We start from the raw sequence: 16,147 nt of genomic DNA, 5'->3' as shown, positions 1-16,147 counted from the left end.
CTCCACTCCAGGAGAAGTCCCTGACTTCACTGTCCATATATGGACACAGTGACGTCAGGGACTTCTGAAGTGGAATCCCCGGCGCTGTAGCCGGTGTTTCCGTTCCAGGAGAAGTCCCTGACTTCACTGTCCATATATGGACATTGAACTCAGCACCACTGTTCCAGGAAAAGTCCCTATCTACAGAAAGGTAGGGGAGTGCCATCTATGGGGGGGGGGGGTGCTGTGTAGAGCTACCTACAGGTGGGGCTGTGTGGCATTACCTACAGGGGGGCTGCGTGGCACTACTTACAAGGGGGGCTGTGGCAGGATCTACAGAGGGCAGTGTGTGGCATGATCTACAGAGGGAAGAGTGTGGCAAAAAAAATTACAAATGCTTTTAAAACGTACAGGGAAAAAAACTGATGTACAACGGATGCAAAATGGCCGAGAAAAACGGACCAAAACTGTGTTTTTATCGGCCAACACTCTGACCCTGTCATCTGAATAGAGTTTTATTGTGTGCTGAGAAACCCAGCATAAATAATGATTTCCTATGCGGTATAGCTAATTAAATTACTCTCTTGTATCACGACCGCCAACTACGTTGGTTAATATGTTTTTAGATCTGTAACCAGCCTTTATCATAAGTGTTAATACCAGCTGGCTATGCCTATTACAACATCAGAGCCAATGTAAGGCAATTGGTCACAATGTACATAGTCACCCATTTGAATCTAGAGGATCGTTCTTATTGGATATGTTTAGAAGAATACGGACTATGGATCTAAATGGAGTCTGAAGATTCATTCAACTAACCAGACTAGATCATTCATGGGAAGATCAGATGTCTGTAGTGGCAGAGCCGGACTGTGCATGACCCTACAAGACGTCTAGTAACCATACCTTGTACCAGACACCTACTGGCTGTGCCTTTATTTCCATTAAACCATTGTTACCAGACAAAGTCGCAACACCGTCAAGATTTGGCTATTGAGGTTGACTTGGGGAGTTGAAAACATGTAACTATATAGCACTTATTACAGAGCGGACCAGAAGATCTTCTAAATCTGTGCTGCAATGAGTGAATTATGTTCTAGACGGCTTCTTTTACTGACTTTACATATGAATTTATAATGACTGTGTGAAAGATGTTCTTCAAAGGGACACTGAACATCGAAAATAGACAGAAAAACGTTGAGGTAGAAGATAATACCTGAGTATTGGAGCAAGAACATTTCCTATATTGAACTATGAAAAATCTGCTAGCGAAATCTATAAATTATGAGGAATTATGATTGGCAATGAAAGATCACATGACTTGACTTCTTATTCGCTGATGATTGTGCAGCCTTGACTTTACTGCTGGATAGACCCATTTCTAGAATTATTCAAATTTAATATATATATATATATATATCTCTCTTTTTATTTTTTTTAATTTTTATTCATTTTTTCTTATTCACAATGATTTCTCTCTTAGAAGCTACAGATGAAGTTTCCCTGGATAGTCCAGAGAGGGACCTGATCCTTTCCTCAGAGCCCAGTCCCGCCATCACTCCTGTGACACCCCCTTCACTCATTACCCCACGAATGGAAGCGATCAATATTTCCGCACCTGTTATTTACGATCGTTCTAGGGATGAGGTAAGGGCAGACCTTGATGTTCTTTATTATGATGTGTTCCTGCAGATACTTCTGTTCTCCTGTATTTATATACCAGCAGCATTATACAGAACTGTTGAGTCCAGTGAAATAAAGAAACCATATATGCATGCAAAAGCACTCTCCTAAACAAAGCCCAAGACCTTCTGAGTGGATGTGCTTCGATCTGCATTGTAAATGAACTATATGAGTTAAAGGGGTAACCACACCGAATAATACATATGAATAGTTTAGTAACATTAGCAGCTACATCAAGATTTGGCTATTTGGGTTGACTAGTGGAGTTGAAGGCACATGTAACGCCCAAGTTTTGATACAGAGTGTGCCAGAAGATATTCTAAATTGTCCGTGCTATATTGATGAAATAATTTTTTAGGCTGCTATTCGCTATACAGGGAGCGTCGCTGTTCCCACTCATGTTCATGGCATATGTTACAGGCTGAAAAATATGTGGATGATTTCAGGAAAAAACAGCTTCTAAAATCCAGGCGTTTTACTAGCTAATTTTCTAAGCCTTTTTAAAAATTTTAAGCGTATGTTTCATGTTTTTTAATCTTTTACATTTCAAGTGAAGAGGAGCAGACCTGCAGCACGGCTGCTATGCTATGTATGGAGCCAAATGGTTCTGGGCTCCGTACATAGCATTATGTGCCCCAACATCTGGTGCCCGCAGGCCAATGGAGCGTCTTATCGGTGCGGGGTCCGGGTGTAGGACCCGCACCGATGACAGACTGATGACCTATCCGGTGGACAACCCTTTTAACTAACTTCTCCTGAACGTAGAGAAGCCTGCTAAATACAGCTGGGATTGGAAAATATTCTGACCCCCATCTGTTCAAAGTTTTGATCGCCACGGTCCATGACTGCAGCATGATCTAAGCATGAAAACCGGTGACGCGATCAGAGACGGGGGGAACCCAGGGCTGTCTTCAGTTTGCCTGCTGTTAGGGCACACTATGTGCTGCCCTAACAGAAGCCTGTTTCAAAGTGACACAGTGTAATGTATTAGCTTACAAGAGTATGCAAATACATTATAAGTAAAAAATAAAGTTGTATATTAAGTTATCCCTTAATGGGATTAAAAAAAAAGAAAAATAATTTTATATATATAAGTTATTATTTTGCATAAAATATATTTTATTGCCTATACATTACATAAAAACAAAAAACCTACACATAGGTGGCTTCACGACCATAATAGGTTATTTAGCGAACTCGAACGGGATAACAAATAAAAATAGCTTTTTCAGCAAAAAAAATTCTATAACTCAGAGTAAATATATATTTTTTTCTATCCCCAAACTGTGCAGAAAAAAAAATAATTCTCTCGCCGCATAAAATAAGTCCTCATACAGCCACATCAATGAAAAATAAAAAAGTTATGGCTGCTAAAAGGCAGAGAGGCAAAAACTGAAAAATGTAGCTGGCCATTAAGTCCTTTTCAGGCCTGGTCATTAAGGAGTTAATAAACATACAAATCTGTATTTATATGAAGTTAAGCACCGTTTTCCTGCTTTCATAAGCCATGCCATACGACCACCGTATCAGCCAGCCGCTGCTACTGTCTATAATATGGCTGCAGATGGAGGAGCATGTGACCAGACGCATCCTCCATTGTAACGCACTGCGTCCAGGAAAATAATACCGGCGTAATGGAGGATGCAGAGACTAATCCAGCACAGAACTGCAATATAATGTAAAATACTGAAAAAGGAAAACCAATAAGGAGATTCAAGTGATGGCTGCAGATTTTATTGTATTTCTTATGGCTGAAGGTTCTAATAAATCCCATTGGTGCCAGATTAATGGAATTTTAACTGTACCTAATACTATCATTGTTATCCTTTTATTATTGGTCAGTGTTATTGTACCCTACATACACACCGCAGTACACTATTGGGTTAGGGGCACAGCAGTACACTATTGGGTTAGGGGCACAGCAGTACACTATTGGGTTAGGGGCACAGCAGTACACTATTGGGTTAGGGGCACAGCAGTACACTATTGGGTTAGGGGCACAGCAGTACACTATTGGGTTAGGGGCACAGCAGTACACTATTGGGTTAGGGGCACAGCAGTACACTATTGGGTTAGGGGCACAGCAGTACACTATTGGGTTAGGGGCACAGCAGTACACTATTGGGTTAGGGGCACAGCAGTACACTATTGGGTTAGGGGCACAGCAGTACACTATTGGGTTAGGGGCACAGCAGTACACTATTGGGTTAGGGGCACAGCAGTACACTATTGGGTTAGGGGCACCGCAGTACACTATTGGGTTAGGGGCACCGCAGTACACTATTGGGTTAGGGGCACCGCAGTACACTATTGGGTTAGGGGCACAGCAGTACACTATTGGGTTAGGGGCACAGCAGTACACTATTGGGTTAGGGGCACCGCAGTACACTATTGGGTTAGGGGCACCGCAGTACACTATTGGGTTAGGGGCACCGCAGTACACTATTGGGTTAGGGGCACCGCAGTACACTATTGGGTTAGGGGCACCGCAGTACACTATTGGGTTAGGGGCACAGCAGTACACTATTGGGTTAGGGGCACAGCCGTACACTATTGGGTTAGGGGCACAGCCGTACACTATTGGGTTAGGGGCACAGCCGTACACTATTGGGTTAGGGGCACAGCCGTACACTATTGGGTTAGGGGCACAGCCGTACACTATTGGGTTAGGGGCACAGCCGTACACTATTGGGTTAGGGGCACAGCCGTACACTATTGGGTTAGGGGCACAGCCGTACACTATTGGGTTAGGGGCACAGCCGTACACTATTGGGTTAGGGGCACAGCAGTACACTATTGGGTTAGGGGCACAGCAGTACACTATTGGGTTAGGGGCACAGCAGTACACTATTGGGTTAGGGGCACAGCAGTACACTATTGGGTTAGGGGCACAGCAGTACACTATTGGGTTAGGGGCACAGCAGTACACTATTGGGTTAGGGGCACAGCAGTACACTATTGGGTTAGGGGCACAGCAGTACACTATTGGGTTAGGGGCACAGCAGTACACTATTGGGTTAGGGGCACAGCAGTACACTATTGGGTTAGGGGCACAGCAGTACACTATTGGGTTAGGGGCACAGCAGTACACTATTGGGTTAGGGGCACCGCAGTACACTATTGGGTTAGGGGCACCGCAGTACACTATTGGGTTAGGGGCACAGCAGTACACTATTGGGTTAGGGGCACAGCAGTACACTATTGGGTTAGGGGCACAGCAGTACACTATTGGGTTAGGGGCACAGCAGTACACTATTGGGTTAGGGGCACAGCAGTACACTATTGGGTTAGGGGCACAGCAGTACACTATTGGGTTAGGGGCACAGCAGTACACTATTGGGTTAGGGGCACAGCAGTACACTATTGGGTTAGGGGCACAGCCGTACACTATTGGGTTAGGGGCACAGCCGTACACTATTGGGTTAGGGGCACCGCCGTACACTATTGGGTTAGGGGCACCGCCGTACACTATTGGGTTAGGGGCACAGCCGTACACTATTGGGTTAGGGGCACAGCCGTACACTATTGGGTTAGGGGCACAGCCGTACACTATTGGGTTAGGGGCACAGCCGTGCACTATTGGGTTAGGGGCACAGCCGTGCACTATTGGGTTAGGGGCACAGCCGTGCACTATTGGGTTAGGGGCACAGCCGTGCACTATTGGGTTAGGGGCACAGCCGTGCACTATTGGGTTAGGGGCACAGCCGTACACTATTGGGTTAGGGGCACAGCCGTACACTATTGGGTTAGGGGCACAGCCGTACACTATTGGGTTAGGGGCACAGCCGTACACTATTGGGTTAGGGGCACAGCCGTACACTATTGGGTTAGGGGCACAGCCGTACACTATTGGGTTAGGGGCACAGCCGTACACTATTGGGTTAGGGGCACAGCCGTACACTATTGGGTTAGGGGCACAGCCGTACACTATTGGGTTAGGGGCACAGCAGTACACTATTGGGTTAGGGGCACAGCAGTACACTATTGGGTTAGGGGCACAGCAGTACACTATTGGGTTAGGGGCACAGCAGTACACTATTGGGTTAGGGGCACAGCAGTACACTATTGGGTTAGGGGCACAGCAGTACACTATTGGGTTAGGGGCACAGCAGTACACTATTGGGTTAGGGGCACAGCAGTACACTATTGGGTTAGGGGCACAGCAGTACACTATTGGGTTAGGGGCACAGCAGTACACTATTGGGTTAGGGGCACAGCAGTACACTATTGGGTTAGGGGCACCGCAGTACACTATTGGGTTAGGGGCACCGCAGTACACTATTGGGTTAGGGGCACCGCAGTACACTATTGGGTTAGGGGCACCGCAGTACACTATTGGGTTAGGGGCACCGCAGTACACTATTGGGTTAGGGGCACCGCAGTACACTATTGGGTTAGGGGCACCGCAGTACACTATTGGGTTAGGGGCACCGCAGTACACTATTGGGTTAGGGGCACCGCAGTACACTATTGGGTTAGGGGCACCGCAGTACACTATTGGGTTAGGGGCACCGCAGTACACTATTGGGTTAGGGGCACCGCAGTACACTATTGGGTTAGGGGCACCGCAGTACACTATTGGGTTAGGGGCACCGCAGTACACTATTGGGTTAGGGGCACCGCAGTACACTATTGGGTTAGGGGCACCGCAGTACACTATTGGGTTAGGGGCACCGCAGTACACTATTGGGTTAGGGGCACCGCAGTACACTATTGGGTTAGGGGCACCGCAGTACACTATTGGGTTAGGGGCACCGCAGTACACTATTGGGTTAGGGGCACCGCAGTACACTATTGGGTTAGGGGCACCGCAGTACACTATTGGGTTAGGGGCACCGCAGTACACTATTGGGTTAGGGGCACCGCAGTACACTATTGGGTTAGGGGCACCGCAGTACACTATTGGGTTAGGGGCACAGCAGTACACTATTGGGTTAGGGGCACCGCCGTACACTATTGGGTTAGGGGCACCGCCGTACACTATTGGGTTAGGGGCACCGCCGTACACTATTGGGTTAGGGGCACCGCCGTACACTATTGGGTTAGGGGCACGGCCGTACACTATTGGGTTAGGGGCACGGCCGTACACTATTGGGTTAGGGGCACGGCCGTACACTATTGGGTTAGGGGCACGGCCGTACACTATTGGGTTAGGGGCACGGCCGTACACTATTGGGTTAGGGGCACGGCCGTACACTATTGGGTTAGGGGCACGGCCGTACACTATTGGGTTAGGGGCACGGCCGTACACTATTGGGTTAGGGGCACGGCCGTACACTATTGGGTTAGGGGCACGGCCGTACACTATTGGGTTAGGGGCACGGCCGTACACTATTGGGTTAGGGGCATTCATCAAGGACGTGGTGTGTTCGCTGCCCAGAGCAGGCCTCTCACGTGTAACCTCCTATTCCTGTGCCAGAGCTCGGCAATCTGCTGAGAGACTAACAGAGCCCATGTAAAGTTCCTTATCTCTGTATAATGGGCCGATTCTACAAACACTATTTATTAATGTGTAATGATATTGTGTGTGTTTAGTTGTGAATGTGTTGTATGATTCCTTATAATGACGACTACTATTATTATTATAGTTTTAATTGTCATTTATACATGAAAACCTTAATATAATTCTATTTTATATACAGATTGAAGAAGAAGCAAATGGAGATTACTTTGATATAGATATAGGGGTGTCAGACCCTGAGAAAGTCGGTAAGTTCTAACGTCACAGCTTCCAAATAAATGACCTGCTAGGGAAATGTCCTATCCTATATGGCTTGCCTCGTTACCATAGTCATTGTTTTCCCTGCTTAGCAGTTTACATAGTTAATATCTTGTAATGAATCGGATGAGAACCGCACAAGTTTAATAAGGGCGAGCGGTTGCTGCTTAATAAAGTACTTACTGCTTCTTAGGTGACACATAATGAGACTTTATTTTTATTGTAGGTGACGGGATGAATGCTTACATGGCCTACAAAGTTACAACAAAGGTTAGTTGTGTTCTGTCTTCACGTTACTGATTTAATAATCAGAAGTAGAAAACTCCTCGTATTAGAAAACAAGTTCTACTATAAATTGTTACATTTAAATTTTGGATTTTTTTTTCCTATAAAGGGGGTTTCCCATCAGGGACATTTATGGCATATTCTCAAGATATGCCATAAATGTCAGGTAGATGCGGGTCCCCCCTCTGGGACTCGCACCTATCTCTAGAACGGGGGCCACGCATGTGATTCCTGACCATGAAGAAGGAAACCGCATGCTGCGCGGTTTCCGTAACTACCATTCACTTTTATGGGAACCGCGTAGCTCGCTGAGCTATGCGGTTTTCTTCTTCATGGTCGGGAATTGCATGCGTTAGCTGGAACACCGCAGTAGAACGGGGTTTAGGGGGTCCTGTTCCAGAGGTAGGTGCAGGTCCCAGAGGTGGGACCCGGAAAACTCCTCCTTTAAGGGTGCATTTATATACTTTATCTGATCCAGATTATCTATTAATCTGATACCTGTAAGGTCCCATTAATGGCAGATTAAAGACATATTTTTTTTTTAGTAGAATAGAAAAATGTAAAACACAGAAAAGTCCTATTCCTTTAGGAAAATGGCACAGCTTGCCACACGTAGCCTGATCCTGCTTCCAATAATCGGAGCGCTCAGTGATGGTGGTCATGTAAGAGGGACTATTTTTTATTATTAGTGCCTGCCTCAGGTGAGTCGTGTGGTGTCCTGCAAGTCAGTTGTCACGGACTCCCTCTTGTCTAGTGTTCTGCAGATTTATCCACAACATAAGTCCGGTATCGATCCAAATGATGTGCGGTGCGTCATTTCTGGCAACTAGTTGTATGTCTAATGGTATGAATAGCAGCACGTGTGGTCTGAGCTGGGGTCAGTCTAAGGTTCTGCTGTGTCAGGCAGCACGGTTTGGAACAGGGTTGCTTTACAGACCAGCTAATGTGTGACATCGGATAGCTTAGGTAAACCCATTATGAATTCTGCACTGACACACTAAAGCAAGGGGACGCTGGGTAAATCAAGTTATTTGCGCCACAGATCTTACCTCCAGCAGGGCCTCTGGATTATTATAAATAAGATGATTTGGCTAAATCTGAATGACAAATTTTATGTTTTGTTGTTTTTTTATTTTTTATCCCAGACGTCTCTCTCCGTGTTCAACAAGAACGAGTTCTCTGTGAAGAGAAGGTTTAGTGATTTCCTTGGGCTGCATAGTAAACTAGCAACAAAATACATTCACTTTGGATATATTGTGCCTCCAGCTCCAGAAAAAAGTATTGTAGGTAAGATTGGAGAATCGGGGAAATCTGTTTTTTTTTTACAATAAACTTCCTAAACATTTATAAAAAAAAATGAAGATTTGTAGGTAGAATTTCTGTAGATATATAATTTCTCCCCAGACACAGGAAACGGCTTGTCATGGGATAGAGATAAGTAGTTTAAACAATGTATTCGGTTATAAAAAGCCGCTAACCAGCGCGTGTTCCACAATACAGTCACTTGAAAGGAAAAGGAAGAAGCTGCAGGAAGTTGAGCGCTTTATTTACACAATGCAAATGGGGAGTGGAGATTTTATTTTCTTCCAGCAGTGGACGGGGGAGGGAAAGGCAAAAATGCTGCACACTGAGGAAAGAACTGCTTTCTTCACACCTCTCCCAAAACAATGCCTCATCCTGCAAGTTGACGCCGATATCTGTTTCTAATGGAAACTGGTGCAAGCTTTTTCTCCCCCACTACTTTATACAGTTATTGCATATGCCATCAATGTTTGATCGGCGGTGGGCCGACAAGTACGACTCCCTCTGATCTCTAGATCAGTAGGAGCAATACTAGGAATGTGCCATACTTTTACGCGTCCTGTTGGCCATGTGGCCTGGCCAATATAGACGATGCCTTCAGCTACTGCAAGCTTCTAAAGTGGTTGGACCCCACCCATTGGGGTTTAATGGCATATCCTAGCCATATGTCAATGTCTTAAATTGCAAAACCCCTTTAAAAGTTAAGGATGACCGTAGAAGGGGAAAACTACAGATTGTATGGGTCCTGAAGCCCCGATCACAGGTGATCAAGCGCTAAAGTTAAGGCTCATGCCGTTTGGCTAATAGCAGCGAACAAAGATTAGAGATGCAGGCAGACAAGATTACCTGAAATGATGTAAGCATGAAGACCACGAGAATAGGCCAGGTATTGCAAGCAGTATGAGATACAAAGTCCTACTTATTTCCACTATTGCCTATATATAGCGATCTCCAATACCGGCACCATATTAATGATGGCCTCAGCAGGAAAGCAATGCAGATTTCAGTATGCTTGGTCATACAAAGATTATATATGTTTTTATTTTAAAGGCATGACTAAAGTTAAAGTGGGGAAGGAAGACTCTTCTTCCAATGAATTTGTTGAAAAGAGAAGAGCTGCTTTAGAAAGGTAACCTCTTATTTTTTTTTTTTTTTATAGTTTTTGTATGTTTTACTCTAAATTTAGATTTTGACCAACTTTTTTTTTTTTTTTTCCTTCTGCTTGTACGAATACATTGCATATGGCAGAAAGCGGAATTGTGTACTGCCAATCCTTCATTGATAATTTATCTGAAAACTATCTCTAGCAACTAGTCAGTCTCAAATGAGTCAGTTGTTTTTGTTTTGTTTTTTAAAAGCCCGAGTCATGTTTTCTATCACCCAAAGTGCAAAAAAAGTGCACAAATGATGCGGTCTATTGCAGCCCTACTGCTAAAGGAGAGAGGCCCCGCATAACCATTCCCTGACCCTCCAAGCCATAAGGCACTAAGAGGATCGAGGACAGGTGGTCCCCCCCCCTCACAGAAGCTCAGGGAGACCCAACGACACTCCAAGGCTTCCACTTGGGCTTCCACCCCAGTATCCACCTAGGAGCCTGCATCAGGTTTGCACCTCTTCTCAGAAGAAGGGAGGCTGGGGTTGCAGGGGAAGACTGAACCATATGGCCACACGACTCTTCCCCCTAGACCTCGGGAAGGCCCAAAATGGATACTACATTCCAAAAATCCTTGTGACGAACACCGTGTAAAACCTCTATAAATGAGTAAATGTGAGCTGTGATACAGCCTTGACATTTGCCAGATATAAAAAATTCCTCATTGCTCAGCCAGCAGGCCGAGCAAATAAAGGTGTGAAAGACAAGTGCGTGCAAATGTGGAATCCCACCCCCCGTGAGTTCGGGCACCCCAGTATCACCACTCCTGGGCCACTTAGTAAATCGGCTTTTGGTGCCAAAATGGAGGTGACAGGTTTTATAAAATCAAATTTGGGGGGAGTGCACACTCCACCCTCATATTTCAACCCTGGGGGCCTTTGTTCACACAGTGCAGATCTGTTGCAGTTCTTGACTTGCCAGGACAACACTCCCCCTTGTTTGTTTTTTTTGTTTTTTTTTGGGGGGGGGGGGGGGGGTCCAAAATGCATAATACTGCATGAAATCTGCACCGTGGGGAGATTTTCCTTTTAAGTCTACCTATACTTTCAAAAAGCTTTTGACGTGTCCTAGTGATATGTGAAGTTTTCATCGGTGGGAGTCCGAGCTCTGAGACCCCCACCAATCGCTAAAACGAAGCGCTCGGGCGAGTGCTGTGCCACTTAGCTTCTGCTTGGCTTTTCTCGGAAAGCCGAGTGAGTGGTCTACTGACTCGTAGACTTTCTATTGAGCCCATACACCGCTCTGAGGAAAACCGATCATAAACATAGCAGCACAGTGCTCGCCTGTGCGCTTCGGCCACTTCGTTCTAGTGATAGGTTGGGGGTCTCAGTGCTCGGACCCCACCGATCAAAACTTCTGACATGTTAATATGACAGGTCAAAAGTTTTTTGAAAGTTTAGTTACACTTTAAGTGGATAATGGACATAGTGTTGGCATTTGAAGTACAATTTTATCCTAAACGTGGCCAGGATTTAATAAACCTTTTCTTTTCTAAATAGATATCTTCAGAGAACGGTTAAACACCCCGCACTGTTGCAGGATCCAGATGTTAGACAGTTCTTAGAAAGTTCTGAGGTTAGTATTGTACTTTTATTTCTCTGTATTATGTCTAGGCAGTCCTTTTCTGTATATTATATGGCAGAATTTTTTTTATGTCTAACCCAGCTTAACAGTTTCAATCTTTATACATTTTCAAATGTTATTTAAAGTGTAGCTAAACATTTAACAAACTTCTGACATGTCGTAGGGACATGTCAGAAGTTTGGATTGGTGGGGGTCCGAGCTCTGAGACCCCCACCAATTGCTAAAACGAAGCAGCTGAAGCGCCCATGTGAACGCTCAGCCGCTTTTGTTTCTGTTCGGCTTTTTCCGGAATTCAATGTATTGGAGGGCGGACTCAATAGAAATTCTATGAGCCCGTACTCCGATACATCAGATTCCTGTCTTTAAAAAATGTTGATTAAAAAGTGATCAAAAAGTTGCATGTACTCCAAAATGGTACCAATAAAAACTAGAAGTCATCCCGCAACAAAAGAAAAAGCCCTTACACAGCTGCATCGGCGGAAAAATAAAAAAAGATACAAAAATAAATACGTGTTTTTACAGTGTAAAAGTAGTAAAACATAAGGAAATATAAATTTGGTATCGTCGCAATCGTAACGACCCGCTGAATGAAGTTATGTTCTTTATACCACACTGTAGACGGCGTAAATTTAGAATGCAAAAAAGTGGCAGAATTGCAACTTGTCCCACAAAAAAACATGTCCTTATACAGCGGTGTCAACGCAAAAATAAAAGTTATAGCTCTTTGAATGAGACGACGGAAAAACGTAAAAAATAGCTTGGTTATTAAGTCCTAAAATAGGCTGGTCACTAAGGGGTTAAAGGGATGATGTGAGAGAAGGCAACATTAATTTTCCCCAGAAACTGGCACACTCTCGTCCATTGCTATCGCCACTACTCCGGTGAGAAGAGTAGCGCTGTGTCCCTCAGTCGTTGATATACTGAGCTGCGATCTAAATGTGTTGAGCAGGCTGCCATTGGACCAGGCACTGGTTTATCTCCGTTCTGCTGTCTGACATGACTAACCGCTTATCTCTGTGTCACTGTAATGTCTGCTCCCACAATGCACTGCTTTCTTGTAACCTGAAACCAGCACAATGTTGCATTTAGTATTGTGGATGAACAGAGAATAAAGCAGTCCTTAATCCTTTTGCTGCCAAGGACCTATAATACATCATGACTTTAAACTATTGTTGCAGCTTTAGTATAAGGGCTAGTGCTTAGGGGAGCAGGATGGAAAGAGGGAGCTGCAAGTGAAAGCCGGAAGAAAGTGTGTTAGGGCCTGTTCACATCTGCGTCACAGAACCGGCCAGAAATACCGGATACTATAGCGCAGCATGCTGCGCTATTGTATCTGGTAAAACCACGGTAACCCGACAGAACTCATTCAAGTCAACCGGTTCCATCTGTCCTTCCGATGTTTCGTTCTGCTCCTCTGACGGAGCAGAACAACTGAAAGACCATCGCAGGTTTGAACATGGCTTTACTGTTTTTTTGGCCTTCTTTCCCCCTTGTGCAGCCTCCAGTGACCCCCGGGGTAATACAGGAGCTTTTCTTCATGTTATCACCCCTCCTTACTAGTCAGAGAGGTCATGTTCTCTCTGTCTCCGTAGTCTAGGGCTAAACGTAGACTTTTTATCACTCACTACAAAGAAATACTCTGAAACCGCTGTCCATAGAGATGGTTTGAATAGCTTGAAAATCTCTTCAAAATCGCTCCAGTCAAGCGAGTTGTTAGTGTTTTTGTTTTTGTTTTTTTTTGCTTTTGTTTTTTTAATCGTTACATAATGGCATTTCTGAGTGATTTTATTTTTTATTTTTTTAAGAACAGTAGCTACTTTTCTCCTCCATAGAGTAATATAAAAATCACTTTGAAATCGCTTGTTAAGGTTTTGGTTACTCTATAGAAAAGTTTGTAGACTAAGGCCTTATTCAGACTAACGTGTTATGCGTCCGTATGACGTCCATCACACGGACCTATGTAATTCAATGGGTCCGTTCACACGGCTGTTTCAATGGAGCGTGTGAAGGGTCCGTGAGAAAGTAGGACATGTCCTATTTTTTCACGCATCTCTCTATAGACTCTCGTCTATGGGGATTGTGTGATACCGCGTCCCGCAGCGCAGAGCACGGTTGCACCTCGGTCGTGAATAACGACAGTTTTTCACATCCGGAATGCGCAACGCTCGTGTGAATCCAGCCTTCGACTTTTCGCTCTACTAAACCGGTATAAAGATGAGCAGTTGCACATCTAATCACTCCCCGTGCACTTAATCGAGCCATTCGTCGAATGCGTGATTAGATGTTTAACCCCTTGACGATAATTGCGTATATGTACTTCAGGGAATGCCATACCCAAAGGAGCTGTGCTCATGCGATCAATATCCGGAGCCCATTTTTGATCTACAGCAGGGCTCCTGCTGTAACCATCGGGATCAGATTTCTGTTCAGATCGGACTGTCGATCCTGCCTGTTTAACCCCCTTAGATGCTGCTGTAGCATCTGAGCTTGACAGAGCACCCTGCCTCTGTCTACCTATCAGTGCCCAGAACCAATGGCCCCCGGGTCCGCCAAAGTTATTAGCCAGAGGCATGGCCTCATAGATAGCATCAAGTCCCAAACGCCCTGGTAAAATAAAAATGGTGACATGTTTAATAAAAAACAAAAGCAAAAATAAAGTAAATTATGAAAAAGGTATTTGTTTAACCCCTTAGTGACAAGCCTATTTTAGGCCCTAATGACCAAGCTATTTTTTTTATTTATTTATTTTTTGTTTTTCTATAGTCGCATTTAAAGAGCTATAACTTTTTTTTTTTTTCCATCAACATAGCTGTATGAGAACTTGTTTTGTGCGGGATTAGTTGTACTTTTTAATGGCACCATTTTGGTGTACATATAATTTCTATAAGATGCAGTTTTTAGCAAGAATAAATCTTGCTAAAGTAACCTGCGTCTTCTAGTCCGCAGTCAAGGGACCCGACATCGCCGGGCCCCATGACCGCTTCATTACTTAACCCCTTCCCGACCCATGACGTGCGGGCACATCATGGAGCTGGTGGGTGGTGATGTATGGAGCGGGCTCACGCACTGAGCCCGCTCCATACACTGCAGGTGTCCGCTTCTGACACGCTGCTATAATGGCCAGGAACAGCAATTTCGCTGTTCCTGGCAGTTTAAATGGCTTGTGCCATAAAACACATGTATCCCCTATCCACAGGATAGGGAATACATGTGTGATCGGTAAGGAGAACGGGGACTGAAAGTCACCAAGAGTGCTGCATGAGAGGCTGTGACTTCCACGTTCTGTGTCCGGCAGCTTCATAGAGATGGATGGGATTTTTCTGCGCATGCGCGAGCGGCTCTCCATTGATCTCCATGGAGCTGCGGAATAGATAAGCCGGACACAGAACCCGGAAGTCCAGGCTTCTCATGTAGCACTTTGGGTGACTTTCGGTCCCCTGTTCTCCTTATTGCTGGGGGTCCCATCAGTGGGACCCCCAGCGATCTCACATGTAGCCCCTATACCAGACATGGGCAAACTACGGCCCGCGGGCCACATACGGCCCGTTAGGCTTTTTAATCCGGCCCGCCGAACTTGTCCAAATAATAGTAAAAACCTCCTTTTTTTTCCCCTTTCCCTGCAATGCCCACGTTTTCCCAATAGATGGCGCACTCAAAACACATTGACCGTTGACCCTTAACGCCGAAGGACGGATATATCCGTCCTCAGCAGCTGCTAGTTCGCGCAGGAGGACGGATATATCCGTCCTGTGATCGCGCGGGTACTGACAGTTTACCCACGCGATCAGCGGCAGGAGCACGGCTGTTATACACAGCCTGGCTCCTGCTGCAACTGCCGGAATCGAAGCACGCGCCGATTCCGGCAGTTTAACCCATTAAATGCCGCTGTCAACAGTGACAGCGGCATTTAATGTGTTTGACAGAGGGGGGAACTCCCTCTGTCTCCCGATCGGCGCCCCCGCAAACAAATCGCGGGTCGCCGTCGGGTTTCCATGACAGCCGGGGGTCTAACAAAGACCCCCAGGTCTGTCTTCAGCATCTGCCTGTTAGGCGATGCCAGAGGCATGACCTAACAGGTTGCCTGTCAGTTTTACACTGACAGGCAATAATGCTTTGGTATACGAAGTATACCAAAGCATTATATATGCGATCGGCATATCGCATAGTGAAGTCCCCTGGTGGGACTAAAAAAAAAAGTAAAACCGTTAAATAAAGTTTGTGAAAAAAAAAATAAAAAAAATTACTGTCAAAGTCAAATAAAACTACTTTTTTGCCCCAAAAAGTGGTTTTATTTAATAAAACGGTCAAAACAAATCACACATACACATATATGGTATCCCCGCGATCGTAACAACTTGACCAATAAAATGAACACATTAATTAAACCGCCGGATGAACGGCGTCCAAAGAAAACGCAAAAAAACAACGGCAAAATTCTCTCT

General features: G+C 45.1%; 1 protein-coding gene across 1 annotated transcript in view; it reads left to right on the top strand.

Annotated features, from left to right (window-relative positions):
* The window catches only part of SNX2 (sorting nexin 2), a 72,063-nt gene that overhangs the window by 32,456 nt on the left and 23,460 nt on the right, over nucleotides 1–16,147 (top strand). The window contains exons 3-8 of the mRNA XM_075836217.1: nucleotides 1,463–1,626; nucleotides 7,305–7,371; nucleotides 7,608–7,651; nucleotides 8,812–8,953; nucleotides 10,019–10,097; nucleotides 11,621–11,696. Of these exons, the coding sequence (XP_075692332.1) occupies nucleotides 1,463–1,626; nucleotides 7,305–7,371; nucleotides 7,608–7,651; nucleotides 8,812–8,953; nucleotides 10,019–10,097; nucleotides 11,621–11,696 (572 nt within the window). The remainder of the gene's footprint in view (nucleotides 1–1,462; nucleotides 1,627–7,304; nucleotides 7,372–7,607; nucleotides 7,652–8,811; nucleotides 8,954–10,018; nucleotides 10,098–11,620; nucleotides 11,697–16,147) is intronic.

The sequence above is a fragment of the Rhinoderma darwinii genome, chromosome 1 (assembly GCF_050947455.1).
Source record: "Rhinoderma darwinii isolate aRhiDar2 chromosome 1, aRhiDar2.hap1, whole genome shotgun sequence".
NCBI lineage: Eukaryota > Metazoa > Chordata > Amphibia > Anura > Rhinodermatidae > Rhinoderma > Rhinoderma darwinii.
The sequence above is the reverse complement of the archived record's forward strand: the minus strand, read 5'-3'. Positions and strand labels throughout refer to the sequence as shown.